General features: G+C 37.6%; 1 protein-coding gene across 5 annotated transcripts in view; it reads right to left on the reverse strand.

Moving 5' to 3' along the window:
- Positions 1-1,336: 1,336 nt before the first annotated feature.
- NEK1 (NIMA related kinase 1) overlaps positions 1,337-25,225 on the reverse strand; it is a 133,846-nt gene continuing 109,957 nt past the window's right edge. For all 5 annotated transcript variants that reach the window (XM_070794355.1, XM_070794353.1, XM_070794352.1 and 2 more), the window contains 7 exons: positions 20,581-20,669; positions 19,140-19,387; positions 13,462-13,604; positions 8,114-8,325; positions 6,785-6,915; positions 6,482-6,614; positions 1,337-2,570 (listed from right to left, as the gene is read on the reverse strand). In XM_070794355.1, coding sequence (XP_070650456.1) covers positions 2,557-2,570; positions 6,482-6,614; positions 6,785-6,915; positions 8,114-8,325; positions 13,462-13,604; positions 19,140-19,387; positions 20,581-20,669 — 970 coding nt within the window. In that variant the 3' untranslated portion in view covers positions 1,337-2,556. The remainder of the gene's footprint in view (positions 2,571-6,481; positions 6,615-6,784; positions 6,916-8,113; positions 8,326-13,461; positions 13,605-19,139; positions 19,388-20,580; positions 20,670-25,225) is intronic.

Genomic DNA, 25,225 nt, shown 5'->3' on the forward strand with positions numbered 1-25,225 from the left:
AATCACTGCAGATGGTGACTGCAGCCATGAAATTAAAAGACACTTACTCCTTGGAAGGAAAGTTATGACCAACCTAGATAGCATATTCAAAAGCAGAGACATTACTTTGCCAACAAACGTCCTTCTAATCAAGGTTATGGTTTTTCCAGTGGTCATGTATGGATGTGAGAGTCGGACTGTGAAGAAAGCTGAGCACCGAAGAATTGATGCTTTTGAACTGTGGTGTTGGAGAAGACTCTTGAGAGTCCCTCGGACTGCAAGGAGATCCAACCAGTCCATTCTAAAGGAGATCAGTCCTGGGTGTTCTTTGGAAGGACTGATGCTAAAGCTGAAACTCCAATACTTTGGCCACCTCATGCGAAGAGTTGACTCATTGGAAAAGACTCTGATGCTGGGAGGGATTGGGGGCAGGAGGAGAAGGGGACGACAGAGGATGAGATGGCTGGATGGCATCACCAACTCAATGGACATGAGTTTGGGTGAACTCTGGGAGCTGGTGATGGACAGGGAGGCCTGGCCTGCTGAAATTCATGGGGTCGCAAAGAGTTGGGACACGACTTAGCGACTGAACTGAACTGAACTGAGATGCATGCATGTGATTCTTTTAAACAGAGAGGTAAATTAGAATAGTGTGCTATTCCCAGAAACAGGACATTTCCATAGAGTTCTTTTATGTATTAATGCTAAGTATACTGCTTCCTACTGAATCTATTTCTTTTCACTCTTTAGAGGAGATAAATTTTAAAAGAATGTGTAACTAACAGCACAGGGTAAAGACAAGAAATGATCTGACTGTAGCCATCTATATAAGTGAATTTATTCATGTGACAATGCAGTGCCCTTGGATGTGAAATGCAGGTAACAGTAAATTATTCTGATGGCTATTGTTTGCTCTATCATTCTATGAATCTACAGATGCTTCAAGACTTCTATACCACCTACAGCAGACCATACTTAACAATAAAAACCCTCTTTCCCACTGGTACAGACATTTCTGTAATAACAGCCTATATCCACTCACTACCAACTGACTGAAGATGCCACATACCCTATTCTTTATTCCTATAGATGACATCTTTTGAAACATGCCGAAACAACTCTTTCTACTGTGTTATACTGCCACTTGCTTTTCGAGGTTAGGTTAAGAATGTAAAACTACTCATGCACAAATCATTCTCATCATTCATGACTGTAGAGAATTAAAGTACAGAATTCAGATATTGTTCTATTGAAAAAAAAAAGGAAATTTTTGGTAAAATGATTGAGAATTGTAAGTTCTTTGTAAAAGCACCCTATTGAATATAGTGTTAATAAATAAAAGACACCAACAGTGTACTTCAGGTTGATAATAAAAATTTAATAGTAACATCATAAAATAAACAAACATATAAAAATCAAATATTTAGTTCTGGATGTTAGAAATAATATACATAATAAATTCAGCAGAGTACTGATAGTGCTGCAAGATAAGATTTTATGGTTCAAATTACATATTATGTCAATCAGACTGTTTTGTTCTCAGGGTTTCCAATATGCTGCTTTTATTACAAAAAGCATCTGAACTTCAGACATCTCTAATGATGTATTACCTGGCATACTGCCACTGAAGCTGTGTGACCACTGTCTTAATGATCTAACTAAATCTCCTCATAATGTAATTAAAAGAGGTGAACATTTCCCCACTTTGGAATACTAGTTACCAAAACTGTCACAGTGTTAAAGTAAAAATGATTCCTTTCTCCTTTTGCATTTCAATTAAAAAGCACATGCATGAGAGAAAGTTGAAAACAAAAAGGGCAACTTTATGCTATATGCTAGGTCAGTGCTCAAGTCCACAGACTAAGTTTAAAGGTAAACTTCCTGGTTCTGGTCCTTAAGTAAAAATGGAACTAATGAGCCAACTTCGTAATTATCAGGAAATACATGTTAGCTATTCTTTCATAATCAAATCTTTCAATGATTTCTAAGACTCTTTTGGTATCCTGTTTTGGTTGAGCTAGTTCAGGAGACACACTGGTTGAAAAAGGATTGAGAAAACATGTTTTAAGGTTGGAAGGTCCATCTCTGAAAAATAAAGATTTAAATATAGCCCTTGAAAAGGTTATTTAACCCAGAATTGCTGGACATGACAAGTAGACAGAAAAAAAGAGTTATGTTTAAATGCATAAATAAAAAACTGTTGGTAGGTTTTTCAAAACAGAAGTAATTCTTCCAACTCAAAGACATCTGCTGAAAGTCGAAGTTACTCTGCTACATGATTCATCTTCTTCAAAGCCATTGAGTCAAGTCAGAATCACTGTGTCTTAAAACTTTGGTTGGATGACTTACATATTCTGTAAGAAGTAACTATAACTCAACAAACAAAATAGATATAAAACTAGAATCTTAATTGAAAAATGGCATGTTTCTCCATCATTTTCATATAGTCAGCATGACCATCTGAAATCTAATATTTCATTTGTAAACACTGCTACATTTCCCACTGAAGCTTGTTATTCTGATGAACCAAAATTTAAATGCTTTCATTCAGTTGATAGTTAATGAAAGTTCTGAGGATTATTCATCATTATCTGTAGAAAAAGGAAAAAAATTTAACTCACTCGCTGAAAATCAAGCTCTATGTATTTACTTGGTAAAAAAGTCATTATTTGGTCATGCTAAAGAAAAACAGCCTTAATGTATGGAATTTTTATTATAATATCACACACTCCTTATAAAACATGCAAACAATATAATAAAGAATTAAGTGGGAAGCAAAAATCATCTATAAGCCAAAGACAACCAAGGCTAATAATTTTATATAAAACTTTCCAGACTGCTTTACTATGCATACGCAAATACGCTTAAAAAAATTAAACAATGCAGTTGTGAGACACAACTTTTTGCCTTTAAAACATGTAATGGATGGAAAGATGGATAAATAAGGGATAAAGGAAGATTATAAAATGCTAATGGCAGAATCTAGGTGGTGGACATATGTGAGGTAATTGTAAAACTGTTTCAACGTTTTCGTATCATAAAAATTTTACAATAAAGCATTGAAAAAGAATAAATTATGGGTAAGTTCCATGACAGTTTCAATGGCGGTGTAGTATTTTTTGGATACAGTGTATTTAAATTAACCACTTATGTTTAAAGACATTGTGGTTATCTCCAGTTTTTCATTAGCCTAAAAAACACTAAGGAATAAATTAAACAGACTGCTTAATTTAACCTGAAGGATGAAGAGTCTGAATATGAACAGAACTAGTTTGATACTCTCCACAGATTCACTCAAATGCAATCATTTTTCTGGCCTCATGCCATTAACTTCCATATGCCATATGGAAAGGGCCCCACGAGATCCAAATATTGTAAAAGTTACTGAGCATGCTTTCAGTCTATTATAGGACTGTTTCATAAAATGGAGTTCATGATCTCAAATAAGTCAAGAATATACAAGTGTCAGATAATGTTTATATTTTCATTTTGATAAAAAATAATTATTTATATATAGAAAAAAACCACATGTTCCATAACAGTAATTCACAATGGACAGACATTTTCAAAGACTAAGACGAGTTTTTCACTGAGGTCTATGGACTTAGATTCTTGGAGTCTGAAAAAGTATTTTCCTTTTTAGAGGACTTCACATGTTACTTCAGTTGGAGGAACACTATCATAGTTTGCTCTTTTCAAGAATCACTGGACATTTTTCCTTGTTTCAATTCCAGGAAACACTGTCCTCTGAGTAACTGACACATTTTGTCTCAAGTAATTAATTAGGCTAATTAATTAGGTTTCCTGCTTTGCTACCAAGATCAGCACCAAACTGGTGCTGATTATTATTTTCCCAAATTGTAGAGATTCTTTGACTATGAGTTCGTGTTCCTACTTCAACTTGGCTTAATATTATATTGCTTGCACTCATTTGCCTAATATGTTGACTTTTCCAAACACTTGTTTTTAACTTAATTTCATCTTCTCTATGTATGTATGTGTATATATGTATATATATGTATGTATACACAGTGTACTATATATAATGTAGTCAAACCTTTTTTGGCTGAACAAGATAGAATATAAATAAATCTTATGAAAATTTCTATGGCCAAATTAAGCATCAACATTTTAAATCCTCAACTTCTGTCTACAAATCATACCTTTAAAGTAACAACATTAATTTTGACAAATATTTTTAGAAATGAATTCTTGTCCAAAATGGGCTTCCCTTGTGGCTCAGCTGGTAAAGAATCTGCCCGCAATACAGGAAACCTGGGTTTGATCCCTGGGTTAGGAAGATTCCCTGGAGAAGGGAAAGGCTTCCCACTGTATAGTACATGGGGTCGTAAAGAGTTGGACATGACTGAGCTACTTTCACTTTCACTTTCTTGTTCAAAATATTCAGAATCAGTTTTTAAACTCACTATAAAAGTTAGGTTCATTATTGCATGGTAAGATACTTAAAACAAAAAGATCACATATTATTTATCTTGATTACCTACTTTATTTACTAAACTTGATTCCAAGTAACTTTAAGCTTTTCTCAAAAAAACTGAAAGCTCTCAGAATGGATGTGTATCAAGAAAGACAATCAAAAGAATATGGTATATAAGATGTCAGGGAATTTATGAAAGAGAAGTTTCAAGATATTTTGTGTAATGAAGTATCTTCATTAGAATAAGTCTGTATCTCTGCTTCAAAGACAGTAAATATTTATTTGGATAAGTACGTTCTTGTATTTTTTCCCCAAAGTGGTATTATTGTCCACTGACTTTTTTTTAATAAAGAAGAGATCCCTTAAATTTCCATTGACAGGTCCCATAGCAATCACTGTGAGTATAAAACATGATTCTGTTTGTGCCTGTCTATCTGTGATAATTCTTAACTACTACATAATCAGGCACACAAGTAGCATGAACTATTATAAAGAAAGTTGGTTTACATTCAATTGGTTCCTTGCCACTAATGGCCTGAACGTCTCCCTGGCAGTTACTCTGTGGGCTTTTGAAGAAAAGTAATGAAAATGCAGTGGGTTTTAAAGCTGTAAGACTACTTACTGTACCTGAAAGATTTTCTAGTTTTGATTTAACAATAACCATTGGAATTTTAACAAGACTTTTACCTCCATTAAAGTAATTCAAGAAAGATTTTTTGCTGAGCTTATAGTCAATGTAAATAAGTCTACATAATTATAAAGTCTCTCCCAAAATAAAATACTTTTGAATTCCGATTTTAGCAAACTTAATTTTTCATGAGTCCAAATACCACATATTTCAATAAAATCCTACCTCTGAAATATGTCATCTGAGCACTCCTCTGAACATGCAGTCCAGGTTCTCACCTCCTCATGCCCAAATACCTCTACCATTTCCATCAAGTGCTCCTTCCCATCTCGCTGCAGCTGGCAACACATGGCACCATGGCCAGACTTCTCACCACAAAGTGCTTCTTCCAATACATTGTCCTTTCACTTCTAAATCCTTCACTGGTTTCATCCATGTGTCTTAAACATGTCACACTGTCTCATCACAAAGACTAATTTTCCACAGGAAGCTCCTAGTATGGTCAGTCTATCCTAACACAGTAATCGCTGTTTTGTTCTTTTCCCCACAAGTCACATTCTCTATGTCTCTTTTCATTTCTCCCAATCCAACCTCCCTTCTCTAGCCCCTACTGCACTGAAAACATTTTAGGATGAGCATTTTATGTATGGCTTTACACCTTCTTTCCTATGTCTTTTTCCTAAGGAAATGGTACACAACATGTAAGTAGACCATGCCCTTCACTGGCCACAAAAATGAAGTGCCAGGCACCCAGGAGCCTCCATAAACACTCTGAAACATCATCACAGTGGAAGAGATGGTAAGTCACGCTCCATCTGATAGCAAATGAAACTAATTTGAGACAAAATAAATCACTTCCTGTTACATGACCAGCTTGTCATAGAATCGGGACTGTAACTCTGGTCTCTAGATTCAATGCTTAGTGCTCTGCCATGACCAAGTGAATGAGAAAAAATATTCTTTAATAACTTTTAATAAAGTCAACACATTCTGAGTGATTCTACAAGTAAATATTTTTGAAATATAAAAACGGTTTACACTCAAATCATGATAGATGAACTGCACTTACTGTCAACAGAAGACATTACATTTGGTACTATTTAGGAGAAATTTTACATATGTGTCTAAAAATTGAATTCCACCTCCTTGATAAGAAAGTATTCTAATTTCCAGAGCTGTCCAAAAAGGAGGCTTTTTAAAAATCTCAATTCAAACGTTACTTGCAAATTATTGACTTAAAAAACAAGCCAATAAAAGTTTATCCCAGAATCCAAGTAACTGTATCCTTATACAGTTAATTGCTTAAAAGTACTAGATATTAATATAATTCCAATACATATTTCACAAAATACATGTGATATAATCTAATCAGTTTACATTTGTCATTTCATTTTTTGCACATTTATTTAAAATATAAAGATGTGAGGAAATCTTACCTTCTTGATAGGCTCCATCTGCCATGACTAAATGAAGAATCTTGGCATAAAGATGCTGATGTTCATTTCCCAAAATATTCTGAACTATTGTTGAACAAATCTCAATATTTTCATCTTCATCTTCATGAACAGCCTATACCAAATTTCCAAATATAAATATTTGAATGTTAACCTTCTCTAATTGGAGGCTTTATTATTTCCAGTAAGTCTACTGATCAATAAAAATCACTGCCATTTCACTACTAATTCAAACACAGAAGATTTCAAAATTAAACTAAATGTTTTAGCTGACATTTTACTTGCCTTTATTTTTTCATAAACCTCAAAGAACTTTTCGAAGCCTATTTCCTGTTCCAGGTGAAGCCTCAGTTCCTCTAAATGATTAAAGACACTATCGTATTCACATTCACTAGTTATCTCCCCATCACTGTTATCTAAAAAACATAAATAAAAAGAAGACATTTCATGATTTAAAAGACTGAATAAAATAATTCTTGCCATGACTGATTCTACTCCCGTGATTGGGATAGACTACTTGTACTTTCCATATAAAGTTTCTGTCACTATAATACTTGTCGTGTATATAGTTAACCAACATATGTATATATAAATGTCTTAATAACAATGATACTTTAGAAATGTTTTCTTTCACAGACATTAGCAGTAAATCAGATTAAGAATAAAAACATTCTAAGAGATGTCAGCTACTTGAGTTTTTAAAAAAAGGAAAAAGCATACCCATATATTCTATACTGAGGCAACTAATCCTAACTACTATTTTTAAAAACTTGATATTAAATATGGGGCAAAACATGAAAGAGCATGCAGATGACCTAAGATACATATCATAAAACTTGGAAGACATCTAAAAAGGATTATAAGTGCTTTATAAGTTTTATCTCATGTACATGCTCAACCAAAGTAATCTGAAAAATTATAATAAAAGAAAACTTAATACAATATTATTCCTTTTCACATTATCTCTTCTTCTCAAATAAATCACTGTTTAAATACACAATTTTTCAGTGCATCTTAGGGTCAATGATATGAATAAGGAATGTTTTCAAATCAAAAACAAAGTATCAAGGCTTTAAAAACTGCGTTTAGTTTAATCCTGCTGGTTGAGCACTATATGTGGAAGCCCTTTGTAAAACACAAACAGCTAAGAAAATTAAGTTACCATTTTTATTACCGGGAAAATAAATCAAGAAGTGAAGGATAACAGGATAAAAATGCTTCAAAAAAGCATTTCCATACTTTGTTGTTGTTATTGTTTAGTCACTAACTCATGTCCAGTTCTTTGCAACCCCATGGACTATAATAGCCCACCAGGCTCCTCTGTCAATGGGGTTTCCCAGGCAAGAATACTGGAGTGGGTTACCATTTCCTTCTCCAGGGGATCTTCCTGACCCAGGGCTGGAACCCACGTCTCCTCCACTGGCAGGTGGGTTCCTTACCACTGAGCCATATTTTAGTGGAAAAGAAATGGAGCAACGATGCATGCACACTGTGAGAAAGACAGTGAACAAAAGTCAGGGATGCAGAGCAGAGTCAGCCTTATTCAAGGCTGGAAGTGGCTCATGTCAGAGGTCAGAGAGAGACACTCTGTTCGACGTCAGGGCCACCACGCACCCGAGTGCCACTCCTCATTGAGGGCGCTCTCGCTGCTGGGGTTGTCGTCCTCCTCGCCCGCGTCCGTGCCGTTGGCGGCCTGCTCGGCGTCATCACTGGTCTTCAAGCCCGACTCCTCCTCTTCGCTGTAGTCCTCCCCTGGCTGCTCCTGCAGCAGCTGCTCCATGGAGGCTTGGAGCTCCTGTAAGTCTGTGTCAGCCTCTTCAAACACACTGTAATTTAAAAACTACAATATCACCAAAACTTTTCTTTATTCTGAAATTCTACTTCAATTCAATATGCACACACTCCTTTCCACTTAAAATACTCGTGATCTGGAAAACACCTATTAGTAGTATTTAACAAAGGAAATAAGTATTCACACAACTGATAAATAAAGTATACAACACATGTTCTGGAATACATAAGCCAAAAGATGGCTTATATAAAGCTGTCCTGATTCATCAAAGAGAATCATGTAACTATCAACATTATTAATTCCTTAAGTTTTAAAAAATGTTTCAACATTTAAGGGCCAGACTAAATATTCTATTTTCATATAGTTTTAAAGGTTAGCAAAATCTTGGTGTGGATGTATGACAGCTATGCACCAACCTCACTGGGGTGGAGGTGAGAGGGTCGTGCCCTCTTTTACTTTCATTCAATTACAAATGTGGAAATGAACTGATTTACACAAGTAATACCGTACATTCATATAATGCCTTAATTTCTAAAGCAGTTTATCCTATTATTTAAATTTTATCCACACAAAACTCACTTTAGAAACATGAGAACTATTAATCAAGGTGCTCAAGTGACTTGTCAAAGCCAGACTGTCAATAAAAGACAAATACGAGACTTAGTGCTAGGCCTTCTGCTCACTTCTTCAAGATCCCAGAAGCACTCAGCAGCTCCATTCCTGAGGAGCTGCTCTCTCTCCTTGAGGCGAGCAAATGGAAAAACCTGTAGATTAAGAGTTAATTCGAGTACTAGATGCATGAATTCCTCTGAAAGAAGAGGGACCCATATTGAGGATTTCAACTTGCAGAAAAGCAATATTAAACAGAACACAAGACTGATGAAAGCCTTTCTTAAAGTTTAGACTCTAATGAAATAAACAAGTATTTACTGAAGAACTAAAATAATATTATTATGAGACCTTATACAAAACTTTCATTAATAGAAAAATAATTTTTAATGCAGAAATATCTTTATTTTGTACTTATGTGTACAAACACCTATACTTTGACATTGCAGCAGCTACAGAAAAGCAAATGTCATGATCTCATCAGAATGAGGAAGAGAGAGAGTGTCTAATCTTTTGGATCACCCTTCTCAGAGCATTTAGCTTAGCATTTCATTATCATTCTAACATATCACGCAAATCTGCTAGGTACCACTGCAGTCCAAGGGACTCTCAAGAGTCAATTCTTCGGTACTCAGCTTTCTTTATGGTCCAACTCTCACACCCATACATGACTACTGGAAAAACCATAGCTTTGACTAGACAGACCTTTGTTTGCAAAGTAATGTCTCTGCTTTTTAATATGCTGACTAGGTGGGCCTTAGAAAGCATCACTATGAACAAAGCTAGTGGAGGTGATGGAATTCCAGTTGAGCTATTTCAAATCCTGAAAGATGATGCTGTGAAAGTGCTGCACTCAATATGCCAGCAAATTTGGAAAACTCAGCAGTGGCCACAGCACTGGAAAAGGTCAGTTTTCATTCCAATCCCAAAGAAAGGCAATGCCAAAGAATGCTCAAACTACCACACAATTGCACTCATCTCACACGCTAGTAAAGTAATGCTCAAAATTCTCCAAGCCAGGCTTCAGCAATACATGAACCGTGAACTTCCAGATGTTCAAGCTGGTTTTAGAAAAGGCAGAGGAACCAGAGATCAAATTGCCAACATCCTCTGGATCATCAAAAAAGCAAGACAGTTCCAGAAAAACATCTGTTCTGCTTTAAAAAGCTTTCTGCTTTTTAAAAGCCTTTGACTATGTGGATCACAATAAACTGTGGAAAATTCTTCCAGAGATGGGAATACCAGACCACCTGACCTGCCTCTTAAGAAACCTATACACAGGTCAGGAAGCAACAGTTAGAACTGGACATGGAACAACAGACTGGTTCCAAATAGGAAAAGGAGTACGTCAAGGCTGTATATTGTCACCCTGCTTATTTAACTTATATGCAGAGTACATCATGAGAAACACTGGGCTGGAGGAAGCACAAGCTGGAATCAAGATTGCTGGGAGAAATATCAATAACCTCAGATTTGCAGATGACACCACCCTTATGGCACAAAGTGAAAAGGAGCTGAAGAGCCTCTTGATGAAGGTGAAAGAGGAGAGTGAAAAAGTTGGCTTAAAGCTAAACATTCGGAAAACTAAGATCATGGCATCTGGTCCCATCACTTCATGGGAAATAGATGGGGAAACAGTAGAAACAGTGTCAGACTTTGTTTTCTTGGGCTCCAAAATCACTGAAGATGGTGACTGCAGCCATGAAATTAAAAGACGCTTACTCCTTGGAAGGAAAGCTATGACCAACTTAGATAGCATATTCAAAAGCAGAGACACTGCTTTGCCAACAAAGTTCCGTCTAGTCAAGGCTATGGTTTTTCCAGTGGTCATGTATGGATGTGAGAGTTGGACTGTGAAGAAGGCTGAGTGCCGAAGAATTGATGCTTTTGAACTGGGGTGTTAGAGAAGACTCTTGAGAGTCCCTTGGACTGCTAGGAGATCCAACCAGTCCATTCTAAAGGAGATCAGCCCTGGGTGTTCTTTGGAAGGAATGATGCTAAAGCTGCAACTCCAGTACTTTGGCCACCTCATGCGAAGAGTTGACTCACTGGAAAAGACTCTGATGCTGGGAGGGATTGGGAGCAGGAGGAGAAGGGGATGACAGAGGATGAGATGGCTGGATGGCATCACTGACTCTATGGACGTGAGTCTGAGTGAACTCCCAGACTTGGTGATGGACAGGGAGGCCTGGCGTGCTGCGATTCACGGGGTCGCAAAAAGTCGGACACAACTGAGCGACTGAACTGAACTAGGTTGGTCACAGCTTTTCTTCCAAGGAGCAAGTATTTTTTCATTTCATGGCTGCAGTCATCATCTGCAGTGATTTTGGAGCCCAGGAAAATAAAGTTTGTCACTGTTTCCACTGTTTCCCCATCTATTTCCCATGAAGTGATGGGACCGGATGCCATGATCTTCGTTTTTTGAATGTTGAATTTTAAGCCAACTTTTCCCTTTTAATAAGAAGATTAAGATCTTTTATGATATGAGCACTGAAAAAACTGTCTTGGGGACTTTAAAATCTGGTCCTGAATTTTCGTTTTAGTAGATTTTTTGGATAAATGACCATATAAAGTTTGGATCAAGAAATATGTTTCCCAAAGAAAAATGTCAAGTGAAATTTCCCTATATATATGGAGTAACTTTCTTAGAAAAAACTTAGTTTTCAAATTTTCAAAATAATATTAAAAGCTTCGAACTTTGAAAATAAAATTATCAACCAGTAATTAAAAGAATATCCGCAAATAAGCTATAGCTACTCAGATAGAAATTGATTACTTACAAAAATTTTTTGGAAAAATACTGTTACCCAGGATTTTGTCAACCACAGAGGTGCTGAAATGTTGCCCTGTTCTCCAACTGGCTTAAAAATACAACATAAAGTGCTTAATGAGCAACCATAGCCAAGCAGAAGCAAAGATAAAAAGGTGACTTTTCTTCCAAATTTTGAGGGTACCAGCTAAAATCTACAGAACTCTATATGAAAAAAAGTCAACTTTTATTTTTTGCTTGCTATGTTGCATGGCTTGTGGGATCTTAGTTTCCAACCAGGGATTAAACCTGGGCCCCTGGCAGTAAAAACATGGAGTACTAACCACTGGACCACCAAGGAATTCAAAAGTCAACCTTGAAAGATAAAGTCTGGTTAGAAATTTAAAAACTAACAGGGAAGCCTTAAGAAAAACAAAAACAGAAAACAAAATGCATCAGATACAGTGGTCTTGGCTCAAGAATTATAGGGAGAAAAATTGTGAGACTGATACCAAGCTTTCAATCAGATCAAAACATACATTCTTTCTATGGAAAGGCAGAGGTAAAAAGGAGAAACTGAAATTCCATGGGATCACAAAGAGTCGGACACGACTGAGTGACTGAACTGAACTGGCCTGAAATTTCAAAAGATCAAAAAATAAATAATAAAAACAGTAACATTTGGCAACCTACTTTCCTGATGACTTGAATACACTTCTCAATTTCTCTGGTTTTATTTCCCCAAAAGGTCAGCAGCATGTGTCAGATGCTGAGCAGGCTGACCGGCATCAGGGGAGGTGAAGGGTGTTACTGTCTAAGCACTGCCAGTTCCTGCCGCTTTTAGAAGTGTTGGTTAAATTTTCCTCCAGGCTTAAGTAAGATTCATCAGGAATCAATAAGGAGGGAATTTTGTGAAAGCAATTAAGTTACATGTAGAACTCACATGGGAGTATGTGTGTGTGTATGCACACACACACACACACACACACACACCCCTATTCCACCTGCTAACTCCCCACTGCTGTGGATTGGAGTCACACCCAGCAGAGATGTGTGGACCGAGCTTTCTGGCATCTCCCTGGGGAAGAGCAGTGAGCGCTTTCCAGTTTCCCACTGCAGTCCTGCACCATGTGGCCTCACACTACAAACAGTCATCACCTTATTGACATTCACTCAGTGAAGCACCAGCCATGTCAAGCATTGTGATGGGTGCTCAGGGGCCAATAACACAGAGAACTTCCTGGTAGTCCAGTGGCTAAGAATCCACTACCAGTGCAGGTGACATGGGTTCAATCCCTGGTCCAGGAAGATCCCATATGCTGTGAAGCAACGAAGCCCATGAGTCACAACTAATGAAACCATGTCCCTAGAGGCCATTTCCATAATAAGAGAAGCCACTAAAATGAGAAGTACTCACACCTCAATGAAGAGTAGCCCCTGCTTGCTACAACTAGAGAAAGCCCACGTGCAGCAACAAAGACCCAGCAAAGGCAAAAATTAATTAATAAAATTAAAATTAATAATTAAAATTAATAAATAAAAAATAAAACTAAAAAGAATAAAAATGGCAGAGAATACAATGGTGACCATGTCCTTACATTCCTCAAGTGAAGTTAAGCTACAGTATTTAGAGGCAGACACACATAACAAAGTTTACATCACTGTACTTTAAATACGTTGTAAAAAGTTAAAGGAGTAGTGAAAGGTCAGCTACAGATCATGCTTGAAAAGTGTGGCGGAGTCACCCTGTCTAGAACATGTGTACACTCAGAAATCCTGTTAGAGTTGGTATCTAAAGGCAATTGTGCTCACATGTCCTCAGAGTCCGACGGCCCTTCCTTAACATGCTCATCTTCCATTTCAAGATTGTCCTGACGTCCATCTCCCACAGTGGGGACATCCATCAGTGTTCTGAACAGTTTGGAGAGGTCTGGAAGTGAACATGTCCGCAACATCTGAAAAAAAGCAACAGATTTCTTATTAGGAGTGAGACAGTAAGAAAATTAAAATGAGAGGAAAAAATTAGAAAACTGGAGCTAGTAATAATTTTGTTATATATATATGTATCAACCACCCGTTTAGAGCTAAAAGCTTCTCAGTCTAGGCTGAGAATCTACTTCTCTTAAACTTTAGACCAGTATTTTATCAAAGATGAAACTAAGCCTGTGAGTGAGTTCTGCTTGGGTTTCTCTGAGAAGTGGCCTTTACAAGTCACAGAGGGTCTTTATCTGGGGAGCACACGTGGAGTGGAGCTGGAGCTGGGTCAGGACTTTCTCACTCACAGCTCTCCATCCCTCTGCCATGGCATGTCTGCTGATTCTTCCTTTCACTTTCTGAAAAGTACACTGTCCAAGATGCTCTGTGTGCTTTTGTCCAAACTGGCTAAGCACCATCCCACACAAACTGGTTACCCTTTCTATTACTTTATCTTACTGGTCAACACTGATTAAATCAGAGGCCTTCAATTAGAGCAAAGAAATTCCCACTATTGCCTCCCTGAGCAATGGACTGAGAGTGGTAGGTACCCTTCCCACCAGAAAAGACGGCTGGAAAGACAGGCACTTGATGTTCACGCTGAGAAGCACCAGGAGCAACGGGGTGAAGAGGAACTGAGCACACTGAGATGAGAAAGAACAGCACAGTGGAGGTACTTAAAATGTGAATTAGTGCTGCACACAGCCAGAATAATAGGAATAGCCCCTGTCCAGCACTCTCAACAATCAGAGTGAAGGACAGACAGGGCTATGATACACACATCTAGAGAAGTCAGTCTCAGGGCTGGGTCAACCCTACAGGAATCTGTAAGACCTGAAACATGACTGTTAAGGCCCAGATAAGATTCAAACACCAGATGGGAGACTGTGCAGAACACACAATGTTAACTGAGTAAGAAAAGGTATGTACTTGGCCAAATCTACTGGTACAAACTGCTTTTGATAATAAAAAAGAATAGATTTCTATTATTTGAAGATAATTTACATATTACAGCACACAAGAGGAAAAAAATGGTTATATGGTACAAGATGGTACAGATACATACTGCCTGGTTAAAGTATTTAACAATGGTACTGTCAGCAGAATTTACACTTGACTTCTTTGTTCTTCTAATGGTTTGAGCCACGTATATTAGAAACCCAGAGGCTGCAAAACATGCAGCCAGTAACAGTTTACCCAGATACATGCTGATCAATAAAAACAAACAGCATATATGCATTATATATTTAAATACAAGGGGACCACACAAAGGGATACAGTATTTTTTTAGCTGAAATAAATTTTAGCCCTGGTAAAATCACCTCAATTCTAGTTTCCTTCATTAAAATAAACTTCATTAAATAAACTTCATAGCCCAACACAAAATAACAGAATTAAAAGAAATTTCAAGAGGTATGTACCTCTCGGAACAGGTTTACACACTCATCAATCCAACAATTCCTATAGGTCCTGTATTTAAAATCCTAATATTCACAGTCTTTTCTGACAGACTATCAATGTTTCAGGTAGGATATTCATCTTCATTCATCTTCATACAGAAGAATTTTATATAAGAACACTTTCAGTTCTGTAATTCTGAGTCTACTAGATCTTTTTCATACTGTTTCAATAATATTCTATAGTTCTGACATTCACAGAAAGAAATCCTCCTGAAAATAGCTACTAATCCAGAACATGCTGCCTGAAATCTTACTTCATTTCTAGTTAGACTAATTTTTTCCACAATTTTTTGTAGCATAATTTATGCAGCAAACATTTGGTACCATTATAAATCCTCTCAGATTGTGAGAAGATCTCATCTTTATGGAAAGCAAAGTTTTAGAAAACCTCAAAACATTTTTAAAAATGCAGTTCTTTTAGATTTCTCAACCTTTGTTCTATTTTTTCTTGACAATGAAGACAACCATGTAAAAAGTGAATGAATTAAGTGCTAGCTGCACTAATTAGAACTTCACATGAAATGCTACTTAGTTCTATCAACTCAGTTTTTCATCTATAGTATTTTTCATATAAAATTATGTATTATTCTCCAACTATACTACAAAACTGTTCATGATGAGCACATTTGTTTAATGTCTACCTATTGCAATTCAACTATAACACTAAACCCTCAAAATAGCTTCTACAAATATTTGCTCACTTCAACCCATAAACAAGGCTAAAAACGGAATTAAAACATCAAAACATCATGAACACTTAACAAAAGCAAAAATTATGGACATTATCTAAGAACTGATAGTTTAGCAAATCAAAAGAAGACATTTAAGGCACTTGTGCTCTTTGTGAACTGTACGTTAATACTTCCCCTGATTCTGTATTTGCTGTACCAAGGCAAGAAATTCTCAAGTTTTTATAGAAATCAGTCTTCCACTCTACTCCCCATTTGAGAAAGTATCAGTGGAACACATCTGGTCTCTCTCAAGCCCTTATTCACTATCCCATTAGATAAGGAAGGTCTAGTGGGAAGGACCGGAGAAGGCGACGGCACCCCACTCCAGTACTCTTGCCTGGAAAATCCCATGAGCCTGGTAGGCTGCAGTCCATGGGGTCGCTAAGATTCGGACATGACTGAGCGACTTCACTTTCCCTTTTCACTTTCATGCATTGGAGAAGGAAATGGCAACCCACTCCAGTGTTCTTTCCTGGAGAATCCCAGGGACGGGGAGCCTGGTGGGCTGCCATCTATGGGGTCGCACAGAGTCGGACACGACTGAAGCAAGTTAGCAGTGGGAAGGACAAGCAGGTTTTCCACTGGGCAACCTAGTGTCTATCCTTATGTACCTCCGATTGTGAGAAGATCTCATCTTTCAACTACTTTTTCCTGACTCATTACAAATTTACCTTCAATAATCATTTATGTGTTACACTTTCAATTCTGATACTCTGTCACAACTGTCTTATGAAAGCCGCCACTTTATATATGGTGTTTCCTATCAAAAACAATGCAGCCAAGAAGACAGTCTAAGTCTAGATCTAGTGGAAATGCTCCTTCAAAGTAAAAGTAAAATTAAAATGTTTTAAAATAAAAGTTGAAAAAAAAAATAAAATAAAATAAAAGTTGAAAAAAATTCATTACCAACAGGGCTTCCTAAGAGGCGTTAATGAATTTTTTAAAGTGATAGAAAAATAAAAAAAAGTGTGTATGTGCTCAGTCGCTCCGCTGTGTCTGACGCTTTGAAACCCCATGGACTGTAGCCCGCCAGACTCCTTTGTTCATGGGATTTCCCAGGCAAGAATACTGGAGTGGGTTGCCATTTCCTCCTCCACGGGATTCTCCTGCCCCATGTATTGAACCCAAATATCTTCAAATTCTACAGTAAGTGATGAAGAATGGTTAACATGTAAATATAAAAGACTTCCTGTCATAATTTTTACTTTCTCTAAAAGATAATGAATACTTAAAGCAAAAATATAGAAATGTATTATGGAATTTATCATACATGAAGAAATAAAATACATCACAATTCCACAAAGGACAGGCAAGAGTGTGGAAATGGAAATGTACTGTTGTAAGGTTCTGATGCTATAAATGAAGTGGCATAATATTATTTGAATAGAGACCGTGATAATCTAAAGATGTATACTGAAAACTGAGAAGTCTACCAAAAGCAAACAGTAGAGATAAAACACTAAAAAAACTCAATCAAAAAGGGAGAATAAAAGCAAAAAAGGAACCAAAAAGAAATGAGACAAATAGAAAACAAATAGCAAAATGATAACTTTAATTCAATCATATTGATAATGTCAAAAATTACATTAAATATAAATGACCCAACCACTTTGATTAAATGACTGTCATATGGTTAATAAGCAAGACTCAACTACATGACAAGTACAAAAAATCTATATGAAATAAGTCTGATAAAAGGAAAGGATGTAGGGACTTCCATCATGGTCCGGTGATTAGGAATTCACCTGCCAATGCAAGGAACACAGGTTCGATTCCGGTCTGGGTGGATTCCACATGATGCAGAACAACTAAGCCTGTGTGTCACAATTACTGAAGCCTGCCTGCCAGGAGCCCGTGCTGTGCAACAAGAGAGGCCACTGTAATAAGAAGTCTACGAACTGCAAGGAAGAGTGTCCCCACTCACCACATCTAGGGAAAGCCTGTGTGTACCAACAAAGGCCAGATCACCCAATAAGTAAATAAATAACCTTACACAAAAATAAAATTAAAAAATAAAGGATGTAAAAATCTGTTCCTTGTAAACACTAAGCATAAGGAAGCTAGAATGACTATATATTAAAACCAGGAGGCAAAGTGTATTTCAGAACAAAGGGGTAGGTCTAGGGATAGAGTGAGTCATTTCATAATCATAAAGGGGTCAATTTATTAAGAAGATATTATTAATTTATATTCAATTGACTGGAAATTTCAACAGTGCTTTCCCAGTAATTGATAAACAAGCAGAAAGAGAAGAAAGGATATAGAAGACTTGAATCACACTATCCCACAGAGAGACTTCCTAACAATAAATATATCAATTCATCCAGAAAACAGAACAAAACTAAATTCTTACTCACTCAATAACAGAGCTTCAAAATACATAGAGCAAAAGCTGACAGAACTGAAAGAAGAAACACATGATTATACTAGTTAAAAATTTCAATATTCTATTCTCAGCAACTAAGAGTTAATGTGAAAGTATTAAAGATCAAAAAAAAAAAATCAGTAAAGACAAAGAAAGCATGAACACCAACACTGGACTTAATTCTTGACATTGACAGAACAATTCACCCAACGACAGAAGAATCTACACCCTCTTAAGGAGATCTGTTAGTAACAGTCAAGGAAAGGAAACTGGAGAGTGACACAAGATATGCCAGAAGGCAACAGATAAAATAATTATAAAAGAAGAGTATATTTCAACTGTTTAAAGAAAAGAGCATAGGAGATCTGCTGGTAAGGGATGATCTTGGCAGCAGCAGCTTCAAAGGAGGAGTGGCTCACGGCCACACTATGATGTACTGGGAAACGAGGGAGGGGAAAAAGCAAAGACACAACAAAAAGCTGTGGGGTGTGAGCTGAGGGGGATGTGAGCTCATGGAAGTTTACCGTTCACGACGGGAACCATCAGAGTGTGGGTGTGGATGGAATGGCCCATCTCAGAGAAAGAAGTTCACGACACAGGCCAGAGAAGAAAAAAGAGACAGCTTCCTCGAGAGGCTGAGGAAGGTTAGGCTCCAAAGATTAAGAAGAATTTCCTTTAATAGAAAAAAGGACAAGCACAGAATGACTTAACATTGAAAAAAAAGAACTTTGGGGAATTTCCTGGCGGTCCAGAGGTTAAGGTTCCCTGATGCCCCTGAAGTGGGGCAGATTCTACCCCTGATCAGGGAACTAAGATTTCACATGCGACATGTCAGGGTCAAAAAGTAAAAAATAAATAGATAAAAAGAAAAACACCGTCAATATTATAGTTTATCAAAGAAAACTAATAAATGTGAAATGCTGTCAAATGGATAGTTTTCCATTTGAGGAGCATACTTGCCTTTGGGTTGTTTGCATCAAATAGACCCGTTGAAAGTCCGATCAGCAAGGAATTCTGTTTTTTATTCCTTGGTGGTGAATCAGAGTGAGATCGAAGTGGAAAGGATTCTTCTGGTGAACAGAGAACTGACTGAACCTGAGAAACTGCTTTCAGATGCTCAGAATAAACCACTTTATGGAAAAATGGTTCTGGTTGCATAGATTTATCTATATCGCGCTTAGAGGGTGGAGAATCATCCACTCCAGGTTCTGTGGAATAAAGGAAAGATTACATGAACAGTCTATACAATACTCAGCTTTCTAAGTGATAATGAAAAAGTTCAGTATTTAACATGAATTATAGGCAAGAAACTCCATGTCTATCAGAAAACCAAAATCAAAATATATATGTGATTTCACTACCTTACAAATAATCTTCAACCCCAGGGTACGTTTAATTTGTTAAATACTTCCATTATATCAGAAGTTAGAAAATGTAGACACAAATCCAAAGACACGTGAGAAAATACTGTTTAAACACTCATACTTAATAGTTCCAGTTCAACTTCATTTCTATAGGTAAGATATTAAAAAACTGTACTTCTTATATTTTAATTAATACTATTAGAAATAAGAAAACCACTTATTTAATGTCCTCAGATAATGGCTTAGCTTTGACAAGCAATTCTTTTTGTTTTGAACATTAAGTAAGATAACTGATCAAAAGGTTTTATTGCCCACATTGACAAACAATACAGGCTTACAAATGCAGAGTACAGCAACCATAAAAAAGATTGAAATTCTGCCATGTGCAGCTAAATAGATGGATTAAGACAATATAATGCTTAGTGAAATAAGTCAGAGAAAGATTAATACTGTATAATATCATTATATGTGGAATCCAAAAAATAATACCAATGAATCTATATACAAAATAGAAACAGACTCACAGACATGGAAAACAAACATGTATAAACCAAAAGGGAGACGGATGTGGAGGGACAAATTAGGAGTATGGGATTAATTATTATTCATTATAATAATTATATAACCATTGTAATAACTATATAGTTATTAATATAGTGATATATTTTATCAATCATTAATAATAATTATTATTATTTATTTTGTATTCTGCACAAAATAAATAACCAAAAAGAACCTACTGTCTAGCACAGGAACAATTCCCAGTATCTTATAATAACCTATAATGGAATCTAACCTGCAAATTAAAAAAATGAATCACTAGGCTATGCACCTGAAGCTAATACAGTATTATAAATCAACTATACCCCAAAAATGTAATAAAAAATAAATACAGAGTCCAGTGCACTATGCCTATAACGTTTTTTAAGTGATTAAGGTGAATGGTAAGCAATGCTCTCTATTAACATACAGTTCAAACAGAACAGGTATGCTAACAACCTTTGAGAAAGTAATCAGGCCAATGCTGTGATGCTCACCTACATGAACCTCACTAAGGTGATCCACACTGCTCGGGGCTTTATCTTCAGAAAGTTCATTTTGCTGAATGGTGATCCTATCTTCCAATCTGCCATAGATAGATACACCAGTTACAAAAGCAAAATTTACCTGCAATAAAGATACTCTCAAACACAGACAAGTAGAGCACAGGTCACTAGTGTCCTGTGATCCCACTTTCAAATATTCTTCTCACAGTTACAGTGGCCCTCACAAGCACATCCTACCCTGCAGTCGTTCAAACCTCCACCAGTCAGGCTCATTCATGACACCAGCCTCAACATTCTCACCACAATGGTTCCCAGAGTGAAGCCTCTAGATGCCAGTAACACATGAGAACTTGTCTGAAATGCAAATTCTCAGGCCTTGCCCTAGCCCTGTGTGTCAGGAGCTTTGAGGGATACAGCTGAGCAAGCTGTATCCCTTTACAACAAAAAGTATCCCATTATAGCAAAATGTTGTAATGATTAAGAACTACCACTTTAACTAATCAAAATGCCTCATAATAGCAGAAAACAGAACACAATTATAACATACTGCTGCTGCTGCTGCTAGATCACTTCAGTCATGTCCGACTCTGTGTGACCCCATAAACGGCAGCCCACCAGGCTCCCCCATCCCTGGGATTCTCCAGGCAAGAACACTGGAGTGGGCTGCAATTTCCTTCTCCAATGCGTAGAAGTACCATGCAATATCTTGCAACTATTTAAAGGACGAAGTACAGATCTGTATAACCAGATATGCATCAAGGGTCAAGGTATATTATTAAGTAAGTAAAGTAATTTTCAGACCAAATGATATAAAATGGTGTTAGATTTGAAACAATGCTGCTCAGCACAGTAAAATAAAAAGAGTTTGTACACAAATGTTTTAACTCTTAAAGGGAGTGAACTGATTTATAAAAAGAATTCACAATTTTTCTCTCAATAAATGTTGGGAACTAAATTCATGTACTATTTGTTAACAAAATTATAAAGACGAGAAGAGTATATTCCAAAAGGTACCAGTAATTTATTTCTGGGCTTTTGGTTATAGTTCAGTTTAGTTGCTAAGGCATGTTCGACTCTTTGTAACCCCATGGACTGCAGCACATTAGGCTTGCCTGTCCTTCAGCATCTTCCAGAGTTTGCTCAAACTCATGTCCACTGAGTTGGTGATGCCATCCAAACATCTCATCCTCTGTCACCCCCTTCTATTCCTGCCCTCAAACTTTCCCAGCATCAGGGTCTTTTCCAATGAGTTAGTTCTTTGCATCAGGTGGCCAAAATATTGGAGTTCCAGCTTCAGCATCAGTCCTTCCAATGAATATTCAGGACTGATTTCTTTTAGGATTGACTAGGTTGGTCTCCTTGTAGTCCAAGGGACTCTCAAGAGTCTTCTCCATCACCACAGTTCACAAGCATCAATTCTTCAGCACTCAGCTTTCTTTATGGTCCAACTCTCACATACATATATGACTACTGGAAAAACAACAGTTTTGACTAAGCAGAACTTTGTTGGCAAAGCAATGTCTCAGCTTTTTAATATGCTGTCTAGGTTGGTCATAGCTTTGCTTCAAAGGAGCAAGTGTCTTTTAATTTCATGGCTGCAGTCACTATCTGCAGTGATTTTAGAGCCAAGTCCCTCACTGTTTCCACTGTTTCCCCATCTATTTGCCATGAAGTGGTGGGACCAGATGCCAAGATCTTAGTTTTCTGAATGCTGAGTTTTAAGCCAGCCTTTTCACTCTCCTCTTTCCCTTTAATCAAGAGGATCTTTAGTTCCTCTTCACTTTCTGCCATAAGGGTGGTGTCATCTGCGTATCTGAGGTTATTGATATTTCTCCTGGAAAACTTGATTCCACCTTGTGCTTCATCCAGCCCAGCATTTTGCATGATGTACTATCAGATCAGATCAGATTAGATCAGTCGCTCAGTCGTGTCCGACTCTTTGCGACCCCATGAATCGCAGCACGCCAGGCCTCCCTGTCCATCACCAACTCCCGGAGTTCACTCAGACTCACGTCCATCGAGTCAGTGATGCCATGCAGCCATCTCATCCTCTGTCGTCCCCTTCTCCTCCTGCCCCCAATCCCTCCCAGCATCAGAGTCTTTTCCAATGAGTCAACTCTTCTCATGAGGTGGCCAAAGTACTGGAATTTCAGCTTAAGCATCATTCCTTCCAAAGAAATCCCAGGGCTGACTTCCTTCAGAATGGACTGGTTGGATCTCCTTGCAGTCCAAGGGACTCTCAAGAGTCTTCTCTAACACCCCAGTTCAAAAGCATCAATTCTTCGGTGCTCAGCCTTCTTCACAGTCCAACTCTCACATCCATACATGACCACAGGAAAAACCATAGCCTTGACTAGACGAACCTTTGTTGGCAAAGTAATGTCTCTGCTTTTGAATATGCTATCTAGGTTGGTCATAACTTTCCTTCCAAGGAGTAAGCGTCTTTTAATTTCATGGCTGCAGTCACCATCTGTAGTGATTTTGAAGCCCAGAAATATAAAGTCTGACACTGTTTCCACTGTTTCCCCATCTATTTCCCATGAAGTGGTGGGACCAGATGCCATGATCTTAGTTTTCTGAATGTTGAGCTTTAAGCCAACTTTTTCACTCTCCACTTTCACCTTCATCAAGAGGCTTTTCAGTTCCTCTTCACTTTCTGCCATAAGGGTGGTGTCATCTGCATATCTGAGGTTATTGATATTTCTCCCGGCAATCTTGATTCCAGCTTGTGTTTCTTCCAGTCCAGCGTTTCTCATGATGTACTCTGCATAGAAGTTAAATAAGCAGGGTGACAATATACAGCCTTGGCGTACTCCTTTTCCTATTTGGAACCAGTCTGTTGTTCCATGTCCAGTTCTAACTGTTGCTTCCTGACCTGCATATAGGTTTCTCAAGAGGCAGGTCAGGTGGTCTGGTATTCCCATCTCTTTCAGAATTTTCCACAGTTTATTGTGATCCACACAGTCAAAGGCTTTGGCATAGTCAATAAAGCAGAAACAGATGTTTTTCTGGAACTCTCTTGCCTTTTCTATGATCCAGCGGATGTTGGCAATCTGATCTCTGGTTCCTCTGCCTTTTCTAAAACCAGCTTGAACATCAGGAAGTTCACGGTTCACATATTGCTGAAGCCTGGCTTGGAGAATTTTGAACATTACTTTACTAGTGTGTGAGATGAGTGCAATTGTGTGGTAGTTTGAGTATTCTTTGGCATTGCCTTTCTTTGGGATTGGAAAACTGACCTTTTCCAGTCCTGTGGCCACTGCTGAGTTTTCCAAATTTGCTGGCATATTGAGTGCAGCACTTTCATGGCATCATCTTTCAGGATTTGAAATAGCTCAACTGGAATTCCATCACCTCCACTAGCTTTGTTCGTACTGATGCTTTCTAAAGCCCACTTGACTTCACATTCCAGGATGTCTGGCTCTAGGTCAGTGATCATACCATCGTGATTATCTGGGTTGTGAAGATCTTTTTTGTATAGTTTTTCTGTGTATTCTTGCCATCTCTTCTTAATATCTTCTGCTTCTGTTAGGTCCAAATCATTTCTGTCCTTTATCGAGCCCATCTTTGCATGAAATGTTCCTTTGGTATCTCTGATTTTCTTGAAGAGATCCCTAGTCTTTCCCATTCTGTTGTTTTCCTCTATTTCTTTGCATTGATCACTGAAGAAGGCTTTCTTATCTCTTCTTGCTATTCTTTGGAACTCTGCATTCAGATGTTTATATCTTTGCTTTTCTCCTTTGCTTTTCGCTTCTCTTCTTTTCACAGCTATTTGTAAGGCCTCCCCAGACAGCCATTTTGCTTTTTTGCATTTCTTTTCTATGGGAATCGTCTTGATCCCTGTCTCCTGTACAATGTCACAAACCTCAGATAAGTTAAATAAGCAGGGTGACAATATACAGCCTTTCCTTTCCCAATTTTGAACCAGTCCGTTGTTCTATCTCCAGTTCTAACTGTTGCTTCTTTACCTGCATATAGATTTCTCAGGAGGCAGGTCAGGTGGTCTGGTATTCCCATCTCTTTAAGAATTTTCCATAGTTTGTTGTGATCCACAGAGTCAAAGGCTCTGGCGTACAGCAGAAGTAGATGTTTTTCTGGAATTCTCTTGCTTTTATTATGATCCAACAGATGTTGACAATTTGATCTCTGGTTCCTCTGCCTTTTCTAAATCCAGTTGAAGTTCTCAGTTCACGTACTGTTGAAGCCTTGCTTGGAGAATCTTCAGCTTTACTTTGCTAGCATGTAAAATGAGTGCAATTCCGTGGTAGTTTGAACATTCTTTGGCATTGCCTTTCTTTGGGATTGGAATGAAAACTGACCTTCTCCAGTCCTGTGGCCACTGCTGAGCTTTCCAGATGTGCTGGCATATTGACTGCGGCACTTTAACAGCACCATCTTTTAGGTTTTGAAATAGCTCAGCTGGTATTCCGTCACCTTTACTAGCTTTGTTCGTAGTGATGCTTTCTAAGGCCCACTTGACTTCGCATTCCGGGATGTTTGGCTCTAGGTGAGTGATAACACCATGTGGTTATCTGGGTCATTAAGACCTTTTTTGTACAGTTCTGTGTATTCTTGCCACCTCTTCTTAATATCTTCTGCTTCTGTTAGGTCCATACCACTTCTGTCCTTTACTCTG

Source organism: Bos indicus, chromosome 8 (genome assembly GCF_029378745.1).
Source record: "Bos indicus isolate NIAB-ARS_2022 breed Sahiwal x Tharparkar chromosome 8, NIAB-ARS_B.indTharparkar_mat_pri_1.0, whole genome shotgun sequence".
In the NCBI taxonomy this organism is placed as follows: Eukaryota; Metazoa; Chordata; class Mammalia; order Artiodactyla; family Bovidae; genus Bos; species Bos indicus.